At 38.3% G+C, this 20,002-nt stretch overlaps 1 protein-coding gene across 1 annotated transcript in view; it reads left to right on the top strand.

Moving 5' to 3' along the window:
* The window catches only part of tmtopsa (teleost multiple tissue opsin a), a 51,734-nt gene extending 33,613 nt beyond the window's left edge, over positions 1–18,121 (top strand). The window contains exon 4 of the mRNA XM_053486151.1: positions 17,844–18,121. Within this exon, the coding sequence (XP_053342126.1) occupies positions 17,844–18,029 (186 nt within the window). The 3' untranslated portion in view covers positions 18,030–18,121. The remainder of the gene's footprint in view (positions 1–17,843) is intronic.
* The last annotated feature ends 1,881 nt before the right edge of the window (positions 18,122–20,002 follow it).

Genomic DNA, 20,002 nt, shown 5'->3' with positions numbered 1-20,002 from the left:
TTCAATTTATGAACATTATTATATATTCAAAGGCACTGTTTATAAACAGTTGAAAATACATGCAAACCAGAGATCTGTATTTTAGTCATCATAATTGTATTATGTAGTCGCTATAATTATTTGCCACATTGTCAAAAGCTGAAAAAGATTTTCTGGAGGTCTTCACAATTTAAATTCAGTAACGATAATAATTTAGTTGAACAAATTGTCGAGTTACAGTAGTGTGTTAGACCTGGTGAGCTCAATCCCCCTGAGCTTCATCAAAAACAGTCTATGGAGAGAGAGAAAGAGAGAGAGAGAGAGTTTTCACAGAGTTGTACAAATATGGACTTACAAATCACTTTTATAAGAAGGCTCCTTTGGGTTTTTAGCTCAGAATTGCATTTTGAAAAACTTATGAAAGGAAACTGTCTAAAACATTCACGGGACAAAAGACGCCTTTTAGGTAGAACATCGCTTTTTTCAAATAATTCAATTTTCCTTTTTTATTTGTGGATCATTCCAACAATACAGTACAGTTTACTCCAATGCATTATTTTATTGATTTTACGCTGGTTTTATTCACCAGGCACTAGACATTACCCCGTGCCCTTAGGGTGGTGTGTCCTGATTTTCTTGAAGATATGATGTATAATTATAAAATAGAAGCTAATAGTCTCATCACCGTTCTGTGCTTGTCTTCTGTAAAGTTCAATCAGTTTTTCATGAGAAATTTCACAAGGAAGTCTTGGTTTGTTCTCGAAAGATACAACGGCAGTTTGGACAGCGTTAATAAAAGGCAGGCAGACAAATCCATCCTGGTCGGCTAAACAGGCAATGCAGGAGGTCAGGTGAACCACCAACAACAAATTGGGGGCAAAAACAAAGTGATACAGTAAATACTGGAGAGAATCAATGTTGTAAGCAGAACAGACAAAAAATAGAGTAACAAGGCTCAGGAAAGTCGCGTGCAGGAACACTAAGCGTCCCAATTATTTTAATGTGTATTTCAGTCCAGAGTTCATTTCTATACATGGTGAAGGAAAATGGGAACAGATGAACATAATTAGTACTGAACATGCCAGGAGAGTGAGGTGCTGGGGGTTGCAGTCTGGGGCGGTCATGTTTGTAGGCCACGGGGTACTTTGAAAAATAGAGCTGTTTTTTGACATGAAGAGTTTTCTGTCATTGTTATGAAGTTCTGTGGGAGTTTGTAAATGCAGCTCATTCGTGCCGTACACAGACCTACCGTAGTAATGTAAGGGTAATTTGGATTCATTGACATACCCAAGCGACGAAAAGCGACGAAGTACAACTTTTTAGTTCAGGTTGGGTTACACAGTCATTAACACACAACTTTAATTTAATCCGCTCCGGAGGCAAGTTCGAGACAAGGCGAAATTTCGTATTGTGAGACGCATTGTCCCACAGGAAATAATGTAAATGCAGATAATCCGTTCCAGCCACCCAAAAATATTACCAATATAACCAATTTCCAAGATTAGAATCCTATTTTTGCATATAAAAACAATCAAAACATTTAGAACAGACCTGTAAATTAAGTAAGACATGCAATAAGTAGACATTAAACCACACTTTACCTTAATTTTATGATTCCTCTTTGCACAGGCTGCTTTAAAAACCAAACTGAAAGCGTCTCCCTTTTCTTCTTGCTACCGTCCTTGCTAACATTTTCGGGACCCATGGTGCTATGACTTTACAAAATGCAAAAAAATCTACAAAAGATATGTAATGCTTAGCTTTCCACTGACGCAGACAAGTTTTGATCGACTCTCAGGTGTACGTGCAACTTAGTCAGCGCTCGGTTCCGATCAGTTCAGTTGCATGAAATGGTTCGTATGCCGAGGCAAAGTTTTTGCAAAATTTTCAGTTTTTACGGCGAAATTTCATGAGGGGGGCACGTTCGTATGCCGAGGTACCACTGTAACATGTTGTATGTGGCATGTTTATATTACATGTAAGTACATATTTTAGAGAATGGTGTGGTTACATTATGTTGGAGCAGAACATGACATGCTGGAGAAAAAAAAAAGTCGGTTATTAACCGTAACCAACTATGAATTTTGCTCCTACACAAAGCTATGCAGCAACATTTTACATGTTTCATCAACATATTCTAGTAACACTCTTGGGTCTGATGTAATCCCCTTCCAGCTCAAGGACAATGCAGTTTTGTAGCACTGTTATCTCAGGGGCTGTGATCGATAGAGCAGCGTGCAGCAAGGACGTGACTCGACCACGCATCAGAACAGTGGGAGGGAAACTGAGATCAATATTATATCACTGAAAGATCAAATGTTACTCGGTCTGAACAAGTAGGAAAGCATGAAAAAAACCTCTGAGAAGATGTTTATAATTTCGTTTTATACACAAGGATGGTTCGAGTCAAACTGGGACTTGTGTGACAAAATGTCTGGTGAATGAGATGCATGGTACAGTATGATGATGAGACTCTCAGCCGCAGTACAAGATTTGATTAGTGCAAACGTGCCTCGGAGCCCGCTGCAGTCGTTCCCTTGAGCATTCAAGTGAGTGGAACACCTGTCTCTTGAAAATTACCAACGTGCAGAAGAGACGCATCTGTCTGTACACGTGATCATTCACCAACAACACTTGCACGTTACAGGAACTCAACTGGCAGTTATCTGACCTCGCTCCAAGCCATTCCCACGTGTTTGGGCCATTAAAGGAGTTCCTGGGAGGCCAGAGTTTCAGACGTGAATGAGCCTCGTGGTCTGATCGTACTAAGAAGCACTAGTGAAACACTGGGATAAGTGCATTAGTGTATCAGGGGATTATATAGAGAAATAAAGAGAGTTTTAACTTTCTTAAACTGAACACCCCTCGTATGAGAAGTCCACCTTTATATATTTTGTTATCGTTTTCATGAATCAGATTTCTTGTGTACTGTAAATGCTCCTCCGAGTCAATTAAGATTAAATCTGTTTACATTCAGCTTGATAAATGAGGCTCGGTTCATGCTTATGTTTTTTTTTTGTTTTATAACATGTGATTAGACTTAAAGACTCATGAATTAAACCTAATTTATATGGTATATTTTAACACAGTACAGTAATACAGTAAATACGCCCCCACATGTATCCACTGGTTCTGTAGAGCTACGGAGAATTAGACACAAAACAAACATAAACTAAGTGGTAAACATACATAATCAGGTAATATGCAATAATAATGAAAGACGATATGGAAGATGATATTTCGTTATTTTAAAAGAGTGGAGCCTCATAAGGCTAGCTGAAAAGCTTTGGTGGAAACAAGAACACAGATGGCTCCCGTGATAAATTGAGTGTTACTCTTTGTTATGCTTCAAGCTGACAACTAAATGAGTCTGGGAAACTGGATTTGATGAAGATCCATGTCTACCACCCATTGCAAAATAAAAAAAACCTCTGTAGTGGATTCCTAGAGTGTCCTGTCTTGTTTGTAGCCGAGGCATCTGTTCAGCACACACACACACACACGCACACACACGCACCGTTAAGGCGAACACTGTCTGACTTTGTTATGGCAGTTCGTCTAATGAGCACTGACTAATATTTCAGGATGTCTCAGGAACTTCTCCGTCCTCCAGCCTAAAAAAAAACACCCCACGATTCTCCTGTATGTCATTTTCAGTCTTCAATTCCTCCCAGCCCGTAACTATGGAAACTGTGAGTTGAGGCGAGTTGAAGACTAAAAATGCTGTACAGATCCATGAACGATTTTCTGCCCGGCCGAGATCCTCGACCTGCACGGTAGTAAGTGTTTTAATCAGACTCCAAATGAATTTTTTTAATACATACACACACACACACACACACTTTCTGGCCACTTTAAGAGGAACACGGGGTTCTTCATGCAATTAGTTAAATCAGTGTCTAGAATAAGCGCAGTGCATTAAATCATACAGATACACATGAAGAGCTGCTGTGTTTACTTTAAACATTTAAATGGGGATCGAATATGTCCAGGTGAAGAAAAAGTCCAGGTTTAAACCTCCACTTTGGGTGATCCTAATCCCACTGACTGGTGTATGGAGATGCTTGTCTGCTCACAGCGGTCGTACAAACTGGTTATGAATTACTGTTTTTCCTTCTTAGCGTCCTTTTTCTTTAAAATCTTGAAGGATCAAACAGAAGCACTTGCATTTCTTGGGGAAATGTAGTTGACTTAAGGTATACATGATACATATATAGTATACTAAGTACACTACGTTTTCTCAAGGAAGGTAGCATCAACTTTTTACATTTAAGAAAAAATGCCTGCTTGCCATTTTTATTTTTAATTTTTTATTTTATATGTTACAAATAATACAGGAAATGTGTGTGGCAAAGAAGCTGCTTCTAAAGTTTATGCAACATGGAAGTAACCCATCTTGCTTGCATGAAAATCTAAATTAGCCAAGTTTCATCTGAATGACAATTAAGATCATTGAAAGATTTGAATTCCAAAGAGTTACTGACACTACATAAAGTGGGCCAGGAAAATGTATTTAGCATGTGTTTCATTTTATCGGATAAAAATATAAATATGTATGCATATTTACAAAAAAATCGGGAGATATGATACTATCTGGAAATTATCACTGGAAGTATCACCTAGGTGAGACTATATTTTATCCTAGATGGATTCGGGGTAATGCGTAGGTTGGATATGGCCAAACCTTCACTACAAACAATTCAGAGTCCAGAATAACCAGAGCGGGAGCTTTAATGTTTTCAGACATGTTTGATTTGTTTTGTCTGGAAAGTGTTTATGAGTGAAAGAGTGCGAGGCGAAAAAGCATGCTTGTGGAACTTCATCAATCATTCACCATCATTGATATCGATTCATGTAACCAAAGAGCAGCCAGACGATACAGAAACCCATTCGGGCAACTTATGATGATCTTTATTTGTGTGTTGTTTGGTTTGTTGTTTTTGTCCAGTAACATAGTAAACACATATTTTTTTGAACTGCTGCTCACGCACTATCAGGCGCAGCATAACACGCTTAAAGGTAGGCGCTATTCAATCCCCTCCACCTGTGTTAACTCACAGAAGCACACCAGGATTGGTGCAAGACTACAAGTATACCACCCTTCCCTGCCGAGAGCACGGCCAATTTGCTCCCTAGAACTCCTAAGGCTCAACAGGGATCTAAACTTGTATTCTTTAGTTATTAGGGCAAATACTTTTCTGTTGTGCCACTCAGGAACCCCAGGAACTCATTTATGTGTTTCCATCTACTGTAGTCTGCATGCTTACAACCGAAAATAAATAAATAAATAATAAAAAATAACCAGCTCAGAAATATTAAACATTAAAATGCCTTTTGTTGGGCATAAAAGAAGTCCAGTTCCAGGGTGACAGCAAATCAGAAAGAGAGCATGAGGGTGAAAGGATGAGTCTTTTGTTACGTCCAAAATGGATACATGAAGCTAGCCGATGATAACGGATGGTATTATACTGTACGATATCAGTCTCCTGCTTTAAGATAGCTTTTTGAATCTATATACAGTAACTGATTAGTCAGTTTCAGACTAGTGTTAGTCACTTTGAATGTCTGCTTGTCCATCTGTCCATACGAACAGTATTTTTCAGACTCTACTTATACTGGCAAATTATTTTGCTCTAGAACACAAGGTTGTCTATTACCCCGCCTTTAATTAGAAAATCACTGTGTATTGTTAGATTAAAAGCTTTTAAACTTTGAAACATTTTAGGCAAACCATAACATAGAACCGCTGTAAAACATGAAACACATGACGCTTCTTTTGCATCGCTTCTTATATTTGTTAAACGATCAGAGAAGTGAAAGAAACAGCTATGCAGAATAGTGGCTGCCGTAAGTGAGCTAAATGCATTTATTGGATTTTTGGAGAATGTTCAAGCCAAGAAAAAAAGACACTTTTACACTTTATTACCCCAGCATTCATGGACTACAGGTACGTGTGGCTTAACATCCACTATACATGGATTTTGTGGAGGACTTTGCAATTTCGATACTGTAATGTAACCTTCTGCTTCACTTCTACCTGCTTCAGCAATCACAGGTGTGGATTTTGCTGCATTTGTAAGTCATGGTGGTCTTACAGGAATATTTTCAAAAGAAAATTAAGCAGAGAGATCTTTACATCATTCACGAGACGAATGCACGTGTTGAGTGTAATGTGTTTGCTACAATACATCTGGTTCTGTCTGTTACTCCTGTTATCCACTGGAATTTTTTAAATACTGTATAATGTAACCTCAAGGAGGTATGGAGGTTTATGCGCTTAAACAGTGCACAATTTGAACAGTGTACAGTGCAAACTTCTACTATGGTAGTAAGCTTAAAGTTGGTAGAGCAGGAGCCTGATGGGTTTGCTTTATTTTATAATAAAACAACATATTATTTTTCCTAAATAACACACTTATCACAAACAGAACTGCAGACTAATTTATCCATTGTGACAAAACGGTTTGAGATGGAGATTTTTGGAAAATCATACAAAATTCTAACTGATATAAACAAATAAGTTTTGATGAAATTCTTTGCCATTTGTGCTTTTTGTCTCCCTTGTGACTTTAAAAAAAAAAGAAGAAGCACAAAATACTCTCTATCAGTTTGCAGTTTACCCATGTGGCTTAGCGGGTAGCACTGTGGCCTTGCACCGTCCGGGTTCGATTCTTGTTTCAGGTCTGTGTGCTAAGAGTTTGCATGTTTCCCCAGGCTTGGTGAGTTTCCTTCCACAGTCCAAAGACATGCAGGTTAGGCTAATTGTTGTTCCCAACAATGTCGTGTGTGAATGAGTGAGCGAGTGAGTGTGTGTGTGCTCTGTGATGGATTGTCCAGGGTGTACCCCACCTTGTGTCCTCTGTATACAGGATAAAGAGCAGTGATCGTTGGCTTTCTGCACTGAATTTCTTTCTGTAAGTTGCAAGAGTTAGCAGCTCAAGTGGTGTAGACACTTATTACTAGCGTAGATCTTCAGGAGTCGCGTTTTCAATACTTACTGTACTCTACATTTCTAACTGAGTCACAGTCCATGCGCATATTTACTTAATAAAACTCCCATTTAGAGATCTTTAGAGCTGCATTAAGCTTTTTTTTCTTCAAAGCAGCAAAGTTAATAAGTCGTAACCCACAGGGATTTAGATCTTTGGTGGTTGTTTAATATTCGTTCTCCCTTAATAGCTGCGCTGTTTACAGTACTGTATTTTGCCTGTGGTAGAAATAAATTACAATTTTTCAGCTATTTAGCGTTATCCAGTGAGTGTGATGTCAGACATGTTAAATATTACTCATGGCCAAACACAAAGACAATCAGCAGTTGGAAACGATGAGATGCTTCGGGCTGTAATCTGTCCAAACCGAGATAAAGCATTTTGGCCGGTCTGGGAAACTGCACACAACATAATCCTTACTGCCGAGCTTTTCTCTTCCTCAGGCCCGAGGCTCTTCTGACTGAGAACCAACTCAGTTCTGAATGTAGAATCTAGAATTTTATAGTTCAACATGAAGTGATGAGTTATAACTATTAGTTTCGATTAATGTAACCTTTTTCGGTTTTGTGTTCTGCCCTTTCGGCACTTTAGATATGACCCAAAAGTCTGTTATCTCTGAGGTTAAGTCTGTAATTTAAAGGTCAGGAAAGCACAATCACTTTAAACTAATGCTGCTGATGCACTTGGAGGCGTACTGTGTATATAGTGTGTATATATATATATACACTCACCTAAAGGATTATTAGGAACACCACACTAATACTCCAGGACATTACGACATTACGAACCATCTGACTGGCGGTAAGTCATACCTCAGATTCTTTAGATATCAGCCACAATACAACTCACCATACTAATAGACGCACACACATAGCTTGTACTATAGAAACTGTGTCTGTTCCCCGAATAGTGAGAAAAAAGAATAAATTTGTTAAATCCAGCCGAAACAATCTGGTAACCATTAAACCAGAAAAAGGCCAAATAAGTAACCGAAATCTACCTCTAAAGTTTGGACTTCTCAACATTAGATCCCTTACGCCTAAAGCACTTATTGTTAATGAAATGGTATCAGATTATTGCCTTGACGCACTCTGCCTCACTGAAACCTGGCTTAAACCAAATGAATATATTGGTCTGAATGAGTCGACTCCGTCAGGATATTTTTATAAGCACGAGCCCCGTCTAACTGGTCATGGTAGTGGTGTCGCCACTATCTACAATGATGTACTCACTGTTACTCAGAAAATAAGGCCCAGGTTTAACTCATTTGAAGTGCTCGTCATTAATGTTGCACTTAATGAAATACATAATAAACTCGCGCTATATTTTACTCTGGCCACCGTGTACAGACCCCCAGGGCCATATGCCGATTTTCTTAAAGAATTTGGACATCTGCTATCAGACCTAATTGTTAACTCTGACAAAGTGTTGATAGTAGGTGACTTTAACATTCATGTAGATGATGCTAACGACACTTTAGCCCTCGCATTTATGGACTTACTAAATTCCTTTGGGGTTAAACAAAATATAAATAGATCAACTCACCTCTGTAATCATACACTAGATTTTATTATATCTCATGGTATAGATGTCACTAATATAGAGATTTTACCTCAAAGTGATGATATCACAGATCATCACCTCCTGATATATACTCTACCCGTAGAACAGATTAGCTGTGTCTCTCCACGTTATCGATTTGTTAGAAATATGAATCCGACTACTAAAGACAGATTCACAAGTAATCTACTGGATCTGTCCCAAATTCTTATTAGACCCCTAAATGCAGACGATCTAGACGAAGTGACCAGCAGCATGGGTACTATTTTTACCAGTACATTAGACACTGTTGCTCCCATCAGATTAAAAAAAGCTAGAGATAAAACACTTGCTCCTTGGTACAATAGTCATACTCGCGCCCTAAAGAGAGCAACCCGTAACCTTGAGCGAAAATGGAGAAAAACTAAATTAGAAGTTTTTCGAATTGCGTTTAAAGACAGTATGTGCAGCTATAGACGGGCTCTAAAAACCGCTAGGACCGAGCATCTTAGCCAACTGATAGCAAGAAACCAAAACAATCCCAAGTTCTTATTTAGTACAGTGGCTCGCCTAACAAAACCTAAGATGCCTGCAGAGAGTACTCCACAACATTTTAGTAGTGAAGATTTTATGGACTTCTTTAATGAATAAAAATCGATAGCATAAGGAAGAAAATAACAGAGGTTCAACGTCTAATAGCATCTCATGATCTAGTTCAGCCTAGAGCTTCACATTTAGATTTTCAGTGCTTTACAGGTATAGGACAGGAAGAGCTGTATAAACTTATCACCTCAGCTAAATCAACAACGTGCCTGTTAGACCCAATACCAACCAGATTTTTAAAAGAAGTGATGCTTACAGTTGGAGAGCCACTTCTAAACATTATTAATTCTTCATTATATCTGGGTCACGTCCCTAAACCTTCGAAACTGGCAGTTATTAAGCCGCTTCTTAAAAAATCTAATTTGGACGCGAATGAAATAACAAATTATAAACCGATTTCAAACCTTCTGTTCATATCAAAAATATTAGAAAAAGTAGTATCAGCTCAAATATGCACATTCTTGCAGGAAAACAACATCCTAGAAGAATTTCAGTCAGGTTTCAGGCCCCATCATAGTACAGAAACTGCACTAGTTAAGATTGCAAACGACTTATTTTTAGCTTCAGACCAAGGCTGCATCTCAATACTAGTCTTACTTGATCTAAGTGCTGCATTCGACACCATAGATCATAATATTCTCATAGATCGCCTACAAAATCATATAGGTATTCAGGGGCAGGCATTAAAATGGTTTAGATCATATCTGTCTGATCTATACCATTTTGTAGATCTAAATGGAGTACCGTCTGACGTAATGCCTGTGAAATATGGGGTCCCACAAGGGTCAGTTTTAGGACCTCTCCTGTTCTCAATTTACATGCTTCCCCTGGGAAACATCATTAGAAGGCATGGGATTAGTTTCCATTGTTATGCTGATGATACTCAATTATACATCTCAACAAAGCCAGATGAAATACCCAAGTTGTCTAGATTAACAGAGTGTGTCCAGGACATAAAAGATTGGATGACCAATAACTTTCTTTTACTAAATTCAGATAAGACAGAGATATTGCTCATCGGCCCAAAAACCAACACACAACAGCTTTCACAATTCAGCCTGCGTTTAGAAGGATGTACTGTTACTACTAGCTCAACAGTAAAAGACCTGGGCGTGATATTAGACAGTAACTTGTCTTTTGAAAATCATATTTCCAATATCACAAAAACAGCCTTTTTCCATCTTAGAAATATTGCCAAACTTAGGAGTATCCTATCCGTATCTGATGCAGAAAAACTAGTTCATGCATTCATGACCTCCAGACTGGACTATTGTAATGCATTACTAGGTGGTTGTCCTGCATCCTCAATAAACAAGCTACAGTTAGTCCAAAATGCAGCCGCCAGGGTTCTCACTAGATCCAGAAAATATGATCATATAACACCTATATTATCATCCCTGCACTGGCTACCTGTTCAATTTAGAATTAATTACAAAATAGTACTACTTACATACAAGGCTTTAAATGGTTTAGCTCCCTCATACCTAACCAGTCTTCTAAAACGCTATAATCCACCACGTCCCTTAAGATCACAAAACTCCGGACATCTGGTAATTCCCAGAATTTTTAAATCTACAAAAGGGGGCAGGGCATTTTCATATTTGGCTTCAAAGCTTTGGAATAGCCTTCCAGACAGTGTTCGGGGAGCAGACACAGTTTCCCAATTCAAAAGTAGACTCAAGACGCATCTCTTTAATCTGGCATACGCGTAACTCATCCCAAAACCTCATACTCCAGTACACCTATCCTGAATGGCAACTACGCTAATTCTCTCCACCTGTTCTGTATTTTTCTACCCATCCTGAGGCATCGGGAGATTGTGCCAGCTTCAGTAGACAAAGGCCAGCCCTGCGAGGATCCTGAGGCATCCAGAGAAGGACCTGCTCCAGCTAGATTCTGCTTTATGATGGCTGGAGCTACCATCCTGCTCCTGTGCTTCCAGTGATCCAGACCCCATCTGCCCTCTGCACTTACTGCTGAACTGAATCTACACAACTTCTGTTATATTGAACTTTCACCTGCACAACACACTTGATGTTATTTCTATCCGTTATCACCCAGATGAGGATGGGTTCCCTGTTGAGTCTGGTTCCTCTCAAGGTTTCTTCCTATTGCCATCTCAGGGAGTTTTTCCTTGCCACTGTCGCCGTCACCCTTGGCTTGCTCATCAGAGATATTTCATTCATCATTCATTCATTTCATTATTATCTAGACACATTTTTCTCACACATACACACTTCCAAATATTTTCTTTTCTTTTCTTTTCTAAAAAAAAAAAAAAAAAAAATCTTTAATTTTTTTTTTTTTTTTGTGAAGCTGCTTTGGGACAATGACCATTGTTAAAAGCGCTATATAAATAAAATTGAATTGAATTGAATTGAATTAATACGGTGTTTGACCCCCTTTCGTCTTCAGAACTGCCTTAATTCTACGTGGCATTGATTCAACAAGGTGCTGAAAGCATTCTTTAGAAATGTTGGCCCATATTGATAGGATAGAATCTTGCAGTTGATGGAGATTTGTGGGATGCACATCCAGGGCACGAAGCTCCCGTTCCACCACATCCCAAAGATGCTCTATTGGGTTGAGATCTGGTGACTGTGGGGGCCATTTTAGTACAGTGAACTCATTGTCATGTTCAAGAAACCAATTTGAAATGATTCGAGCTTTGTGACATGGTGTATTATCCTGCTGGAAGTAACCATCAGAGGATGGGTACATGGTGGTCATAAAGGGATGGACATGGTCAGAAACAATGCTCAGGTAGCCTGTGGCATTAAAATGATGCCCAATTGGCACTAAGGGGCCTAAAGTGTGCCAAGAAAACATCCCCCACACCATTACACCACCACCACCAGCCTGCAGAGTGGTAACAAGGCATGATGGATTCATGTTCTCATTCTGTTTACGCCAAATTCTGACTCTACCATTTGAATGTCTCAACAGAAATCGAGACTCATCAGACCAGGCAACATTTTTCCAGTCTTCAACTGTCCAATTTTGGTGAGCTCGTGCAAATTGTAGCCTCTTTTTCCTATTTGTAGTGGAGATGAGTGGTACCCGGTGGGGTCTTCTGCTGTTGTAGCCCATCCGCCTCAAGGTTGTGTGTGTTGTGGCTTCACAAATGCTTTGCTGCATACCTCGGTTGTAGGTGGTTATTTCAGTCAAAGTTGCTCTTCTATCAGCTTGAATCAGTCGGCCCATTCTCCTCTGACCTCTAGCATCAACAAGGCATTTTCGCCCACAGGACTGCCGCATACTGGATGTTTTCCCCTTTTCACACCATTCTTTGTAAACCCTAGAAATGGTTGTGCGTGAAAATCCCAGTAACTGAGCAGATTGTGAAATACTCAGACCGGCCCGTCTGGCACCAACAACCATGCCACGCTCAAAATCGCTTAAATCACCTTTCTTTCCCATTCTGACATTCAGTTTGGAATTCAGGAGATTGTCTTGACCAGGACCACACCCCTAAATGCATTGAAGCAACAGCCATGTGATTGGTTGATTAGATAATTGCATTAATGAGAAATGTAACTGGTGTTTCTAATAATCCTTTAGGTTAGTGTATATATATATACAGTGTTGGGGAAGCTACTCTGAAACTGTAGTTTGACAAGCTACAAGCTACTCGTAAGTTAAAGTAGTTAAACTACAGTCAAGCTACCCTTTTGGAAAAGTAGTTAGCTACACTACAAGTTACTATCAAAAAGTAGCTAGCTACATTGAAACTACTTTTGATTTTTTTGAACAACGTATATTATAAATAACTGAATAAGTGTCTGAGGAATGTTTTAAGTAAAATATTTAGTGTTTAAAACAATACTCTTTAAAATCATAATTGTATTGCATTGTTTTATTACACACAACACTCAAATATCTCAGACTGTTTGTCAAAAGTGCAAAATTGCAACAAATACAACATTGCAAGAACAAAATATACATCCAACGTAAATTGCATGTAGAACATTTTCTCAAAAATACAGATTGTGAGATGGTTGCATTTTGGCAAGAAAATACATTGAACAACCGCTCACATGTGGCACTGGCAGGGAAAGAACTATCTGGTGTAGTTGCAGTAGACTGAAACCTCATCCAAAACATTAACCTCCAAAGGGTCAAAATGTTATAGTTTGTAATGTTACAAAAGCCTCAACTGAAGAGTAAGAACGCTTGGAAAATGTTAAGTATTTTAGTTGAACTAGCATAGTTAGTCACTGTTATTGTTATACCACTCAAGCAAAACAGGAATGGTTTCACACCATCAGTCGAGAATTGAGGTGCAGTGTCCTTCTAATAAGAGCAGGCAATAACAAAATTTATAGGCAACTCAATTTGTTCTCTTAACTAAACTGAAGCAGAAGTGCCTGACCTGTTAATTCGACACAAGAGAAGTTTCTCAAAATGACTGTCGGAAAGACGGTTGCGTTTTGGCAGGAAAATGTCCTTTCCAACACTAAACAACCGCTCACATGCGGCACTGGCAGGGACACCAGTATTGCACTTAATGAAGACTCTCTTCATTTTTGATAGATGCTGGAAAGCACTATCAGGTGTGTTTGCTGTAGACTGTAGATAAATGTTCAATTCATCCAAAACATTCTCCTGGTTTCTGGAGAAGTAGTCTGTGATCTCATCGCTTTCATTTTCTGGCTTCCTTGAAACAATTGTCTCTTCAACATGTGGACTGTGTGCTGCTGAAAGCTTCTGTTTTAGTCTTAAGATGATGTCATCTTTTTGTTCATTTGGTATGTAAGACATACGAAACATAGGATGTGAAGCCGTTGCCATGAGATACTTTTTACCAGAAAGGTAACTGAACCTTCTGTTCACACCACTGATGATGGCATTAACTAATGGCCCACAATATTGGAGGTTTTCTTGCTTGAGTGACTGCAACTTCTCAACAAGAATGTTGATTGTGGGGACCAAGACTCCGAGGTATGCCATTTTGTCTGACTGGAGAACATCTAGGGCCTTGGACACTGGTGCCATCACCTGTGAAATTACACATAAAACATGGCTGTATGCATGAGTGCAAAAATACATGATGAAAATCACAGGATGCATAAGTCATGTTGATTATTATATTCTTAAGAGTTAATAGGTAATTTACTGTAAAATAATTTACTAAAGAATTAGGCTACTAAAGTCATTGGTTTTAATACAATTTGTATTTAATGTACAGTATATACCAAAAATATTTTTATTTTACAAATATGGGATTCTATGAAACACTAAAAAATATTTACATAAAATGATTGATTCAATACATCTTAGACAGTTCAAACTCACCATGACATATTCTTTGATGAATGTAATCTCTGATGGCTTCAGTCGTGGAATGTCCATTTTCTCACAAACATCATGGAGCTCCTGAGGTTTCTCTTCAATGCAAGTTTTCAAACGATCCATTGCATTATATGTAGAGTTCCAACGTGTTACATTAGGCACAACCAGCATGCATCCAAGTCTGTCTTTAATGTTGTCAGAAGCTTGGGTGCTTCTACTCTGCTTATTCCAAAGGCTTTGACATTTGGCGAAAGCTGCCCTTGAAATCTTTTTAAATGAAGAATCTTCCACAGCTGCCTCAGCATCTTTGGTTGCAACCAAGTGGAGAGAATGGCAGGCACAGCGTTGATGGGCTGGCAAGTGGTAGTCATCCTTTTTGGTCTCTTGTAGAAATGCTGCAACATCAGTGAACTCAACATCTGCCTCTTCATCATTTTCTTCATCATCTTCAGTCACTTTTTCTTCAGCTGCGAACACACTAAATGCTTTTACAAAATTTGAACCGTTGTCTGTAGTGGTTAACACAACTTTGTTTTGAATGCTGAATTCCATGTGGACACTTCCAAGCATCTCTGCCAGAGTGTCATAAGTGTGCCTTCCCTTGATCCTTCGGCAAGCTAAAGCCCTGGAAGAGATGGTAAGTGTGTCTGAATCTATCCAATGGACAGTGACTCCCAGATAGCTCTTGTGATTTGTAGACCATGCATCTGTGGTTGTTGCTACAAATTCCTGCTCAGACAAAACTTTACACATATCTGTCTTCATGGAAATGTATTGATCCTCTAGCATTCTGACTAATGTCTTTCTAGACATCACATGCCTTGAAGGCAGTACCTGCTTGAATAATTCATTAAATTCTGCCCTTTCAACAATACTGAGGGGATGAAGCCCCTGAATAACAAAATTCAGAACCAGCTTGTTGAATTTTTCCTGGGAAACTGGTGCCACCTCCCTCATGAAATACTGAATTGGTCTTGATGAGCTTGAGGAACTCTGTTCTTGAATGGAGGGTGTTGTTATCTTTTTACTGAATTGTTGCTGCATTCTCAGTAACTCATTCAGTTTAGTTGGATGCAGTCTCTGATAGGCATAGGATAAAGGGAAGAAAAACAAATTAGAAAGAAAAACACATTTTAAATGCCATACTTTTAAATTATTATTATGCAAGACAGAAATATATAAGCCTACTAATAATACAACTGCGCAACAACATAAAGGAATGTTTCCTTTCTATATTAATTTCCATTTTACACTAAGGTAGCTAAATGATAACACTTGTCTTAATTTCTCCACTTGAAAGGATTAAACACTTGAGCTTTTATTTTGGCGGAAAACTGTGACGAGACCTTTACGTTTCTATAACATTAAAAACGCTTTTATATGACAAATCGAGTGAAATGCTGTAATTATCTGGCTGCCCACACAAATGTTGGAAGTTATGTGAATGTTAAACAGCATAACTGCTATTTGAAAAATGCACGTTAAACTCGCTCACATGCAGTTCAGCTGCTCTGAATCCAGTCACAACAAATCTATACAGCAATTTAATTAGATCAAAGCCTTTGTCGTGCAATAAAAAACTAAGATTAAATTTTTTGTTCAACTGACAAACACGATGGCGCAAACGTTAACGTTAGTGGTCTTTTATGTTCATTACCAAACTGGCGGACAGATCATGGCAGGTCATTGTAATTAAATCAGAAATAGAAATTTGATGTAACATAGAGAGCAATAAAGCAGGATAATTAATACATTTAAAATGGCCATTACTCACCTGTATGTGCGTCCTTAAATTTGTGCTTGAGGTCTTCGACGTAGACAGCGTTTTAAACTTTGGTTTGCAAAGATTGCATACAAAAGTGTAACTTTTACTTGTTGTTTCTTTGAGAGACATGAACTTGGACAAATAAGGCCATGGGTAATTAACGTTAGTTGTTTCTCCATCCTCCAAATCTGCCGCCACGTCTTGCTCCATCATGGATGGGTGTGTCAACCCACTTCTGTACGTCAGTGAACCGTTAGCCGCAAGATGCGTGATTAAACAACAGGTGGCGGTAATGGCAAAAAATGAGTTTGTAATCTAACAAGAAGAATATCTTTGCATCGCGCTGATTCGCGCAGCTACACCGCTACTTGCTGCAAAAAGTAGTTAGCTACTGGAAAAGCTACACTGTTTAAAAAGCAACTGAGCTACTGCCAAGCTACTGAAAAATGTAGTTAAGTTAGTAGCGTCGCTACTTGTAGTTAACTACTCCCCAACACTGTATATATACAGTAAAAGTCTCTTTTTATGCACTATGTGTTGAAGGACATTGAACATTGCAATTCAATAGAGTGTACAGAACCTTGCAAAAGTATTTATACCCTTTGAACCTTTCCACATTTTTTTTACTTTACAACCGCAAACATAAACATATTTTATGAGGAGTTTATGTGACAGATCAGCACAAAATAGCACATTATTGTGAAGTGGAAGGAAAATGATAGACGGTTTTCAATTTATTTATTTATTTATTTTTTACTAATAAATATCTGAAAAGTGTGGCGAGCATTTATATTCATCCCTCCTGAGTCAACACTTTGTAGAAACACCTTTCACTGCAATTACAGCTCCAAGGCTTTTGGGGTGTGTCTCTACCAGCTTTGCACATATATAGAGTGAAACTTTTTTTCTTCTTCTTTGCAAAAAAGCTCAAGCTCAGTATCTGAGCTGGTGTGTGACTTCTGTTTACAAGGTCTCCCACAATTTCAAGCCAAAACATCTTTCCTAATATATTTTTTTAACAAAAACAAATGGAAAAATTAAGGATGTTTTAGGGGAAAGTATTGAGACAAAACTGAAGTTCAGTGTTTTAATGATAATTTGTTATTTTATGAAATGAAAGTGCTTTATAACAATCAGTATTTAGTATGAAGTCATTTATTCTTGAGAACCTATTGGGTTCGACTAGACATAGAGTTAAAAAGTCGTCTGCAGTACTCCTGCCTGCTTGAGGATCGTGTACAGAAGATGATTTTTTTTTTCATCATCGTCCAAAAGTTTTATATTGGGTTTAGATCTGGAGATGACGCAGGCCATGGCTCCAAAACCTGAACACCATTCTCTGTCATATAGCTTTTCAGTTAATTAGCATGAATCTTCAGTCAGACAGGCTAGACCTAATTAGTGACATCATATGTTTTGTACACAGGGAGAACTATAATACAAGGCATACTGTATGCTGTGTTCATCACTGCACGTTGTTTGATTTGCTTTAACTATATAAAACCTTCGTAAATAAACAAAACTGACATTAAAGCATGAGTTAAAGTATTAGTACATTATTTGAAACTGCAGTAATTATAAATATTAACCAGAATGAAATATGTCCACATCATTAATGCTTGCTGTATCAGATAAAGTTTAGTGTAATGCATTTCTCCGTTCTGTGTTTGTATCAGTTCAACAGATGTTTCCGTGCATTTCTCAAATGCGAAACACGCCAGCAAGGCTCCGGTCTGAAGAGCTGCTCGAAAGCGAACAAGCTCATGAGACGCACCGACAACAACCTGACGTTCGTGGCTGCGTCAGTGGATCAGAGATCGGCAGCGCCCAGTACATCAAAGAGCAACAAGGAGGCTGGATAGAGAGACTCGGCCCAACCGCTGGCGCCGTCCCTGCTGGCTCGTTACAGCGGCTGAGGGTACGACACGAGACGATGTGGCACGAGGCGATGATGTGCCTTCTGTCTTTCTGCAGAATCAGATAATGTGTGTCTCGTGCATCACGAACCGCAAACTGGATTAAAAACAAAAAATAAGCAACATGAAAGACAAAAGAAGAAAGCCATTGATTACAACTGATTACCTCAATTTATTTTATTTTGCTTTTTTTTTTTATATCTAATCTTTGGCACTCCATGTGCCGAAAAAAACCTTGTGTGCGAACAAATGTGGCCTATTTGATAAAAAGTATTTCCCAGGGCCTAGATCTTTTTTTTTTAATTATTATTCTTTTAATTTCCTCAAAGATGCTTTATTATATTTATATATAAATCTTCTCTCTTTGGCAGAACACAGAAGCAGGCTTTGTGCTACATCATAGACTGCAAGAAACCGTTTGTAAATCCAATATGCATTAGGAAAGAGAATTGCAATTTTCTAAATGTACAGAAAAAAAACCCCAAATAATATTACGAAAACCGTCACAACCAAATTCATTTCTAATTCAGATTCAGGGAGAGATCCAGTGCTCGTTAAATGGGTTTGAAGTCTGAAGCAGAGGCTCGTTCTGTCTGATATCATGCATTTTAAGCGTCCTGATCTGCTGCAAGTAAAAAATGGTGGCATTAATTAAAAAAAAAGTCCTACATTCCTGTTCAGAAGCTTATGATCTGTAATCAGCATAGACAAAAATTTTGCTATTTTTGTTAGACTTTATAAAGGTTAGACAAAACACAGTACCACCATTAGCACAATTTTAATACAACTGTTAACTTTTTTGTGTTTTACAAAGAAAGTATAGAGTGTAAGAGTTTGTGCAAGAAGGTTTGTATAATCTGTTAAAAAGAACATTTTCTCTAACCATGCAACAAGGCAAAATATATTTTGTACAGTTTTTGTGTTTGTTGTACAATTAAAATACAGCTCATCATACGTAACGCTTGGTTTATTAGTGTAAACATAAAGTTAATTGGAAACACAATGCCAGCGTCACCTCTTTTGGGTAAGTACATGGTTACAGAATCCAGCAGGAACTCTAACGCTGGATGAATGTTGTTGTATAGTTGTAATGATGTTGTGATGTCATTCACCCAAAACACACTAAATTTAAAAGTGATGTTGAGAGAACATTGAGTAAGTGATGCAACATTGCAAATACACCCTTAAAACATCACAACCTTTATGTGGATCATTTACGTTGATTAACATTTATTCGCACAACACACAACCACATCCATGGACCCTCAAGTTTCTAACAGGGTTTAGGATTCCGATCAGAGGTTGGGACGGCCACAACAGCTTCCCGCACGCAACGTGTCATGCATCTCTTACAGTATGTGGTGTAACATTAGCTCCCTGCTGAATTTTCATTATGAATTACAGCGCTATCTCTGCGTACGAAGGCGACATTTCATATTGCAAAACGTATTTTTCCATAGGATATAATGTAAACTCCGATAATCTGTTCCAGCCCCTCAAAAATATTACCAATATTTCCAATTTCCAACACTATAATCATATTTTTGCATAAAAAAAACACTCAACATTTAGAAAAGGCATTTAAATAAAGTAAAATATGAAATAAATAGACATTAAACCTTACTTAACCTGAATTTATGATTCCTCTTGGTACAGGCTGCTTTAAAAAACAAACTGAAAGCGGCTCCCTTTTCTTCTTGCTAACATTCCTGGGACCCATTTTGCTTTGTCTTCACTAAATCTTGCCCAAAATGGGAAAATAACATGTTCGTTCATGTGCTGAAAGTGCTTCGTAGTGCTGATTTAATGGTGCTTGTTATTTGATCTCGTTTATCTCATTTATTATTTTTTTTTTCCATCTGAGCGATTGAGGTTTAAGGGCCGTGCTCAAGGGCCCAACAGGGACAGCTTGGTAGTGC

This window comes from Clarias gariepinus, chromosome 25 (assembly GCF_024256425.1).
Source record: "Clarias gariepinus isolate MV-2021 ecotype Netherlands chromosome 25, CGAR_prim_01v2, whole genome shotgun sequence".
In the NCBI taxonomy this organism is placed as follows: Eukaryota; Metazoa; Chordata; class Actinopteri; order Siluriformes; family Clariidae; genus Clarias; species Clarias gariepinus.
This window is presented reverse-complemented; position numbering and strand designations above follow the sequence as displayed.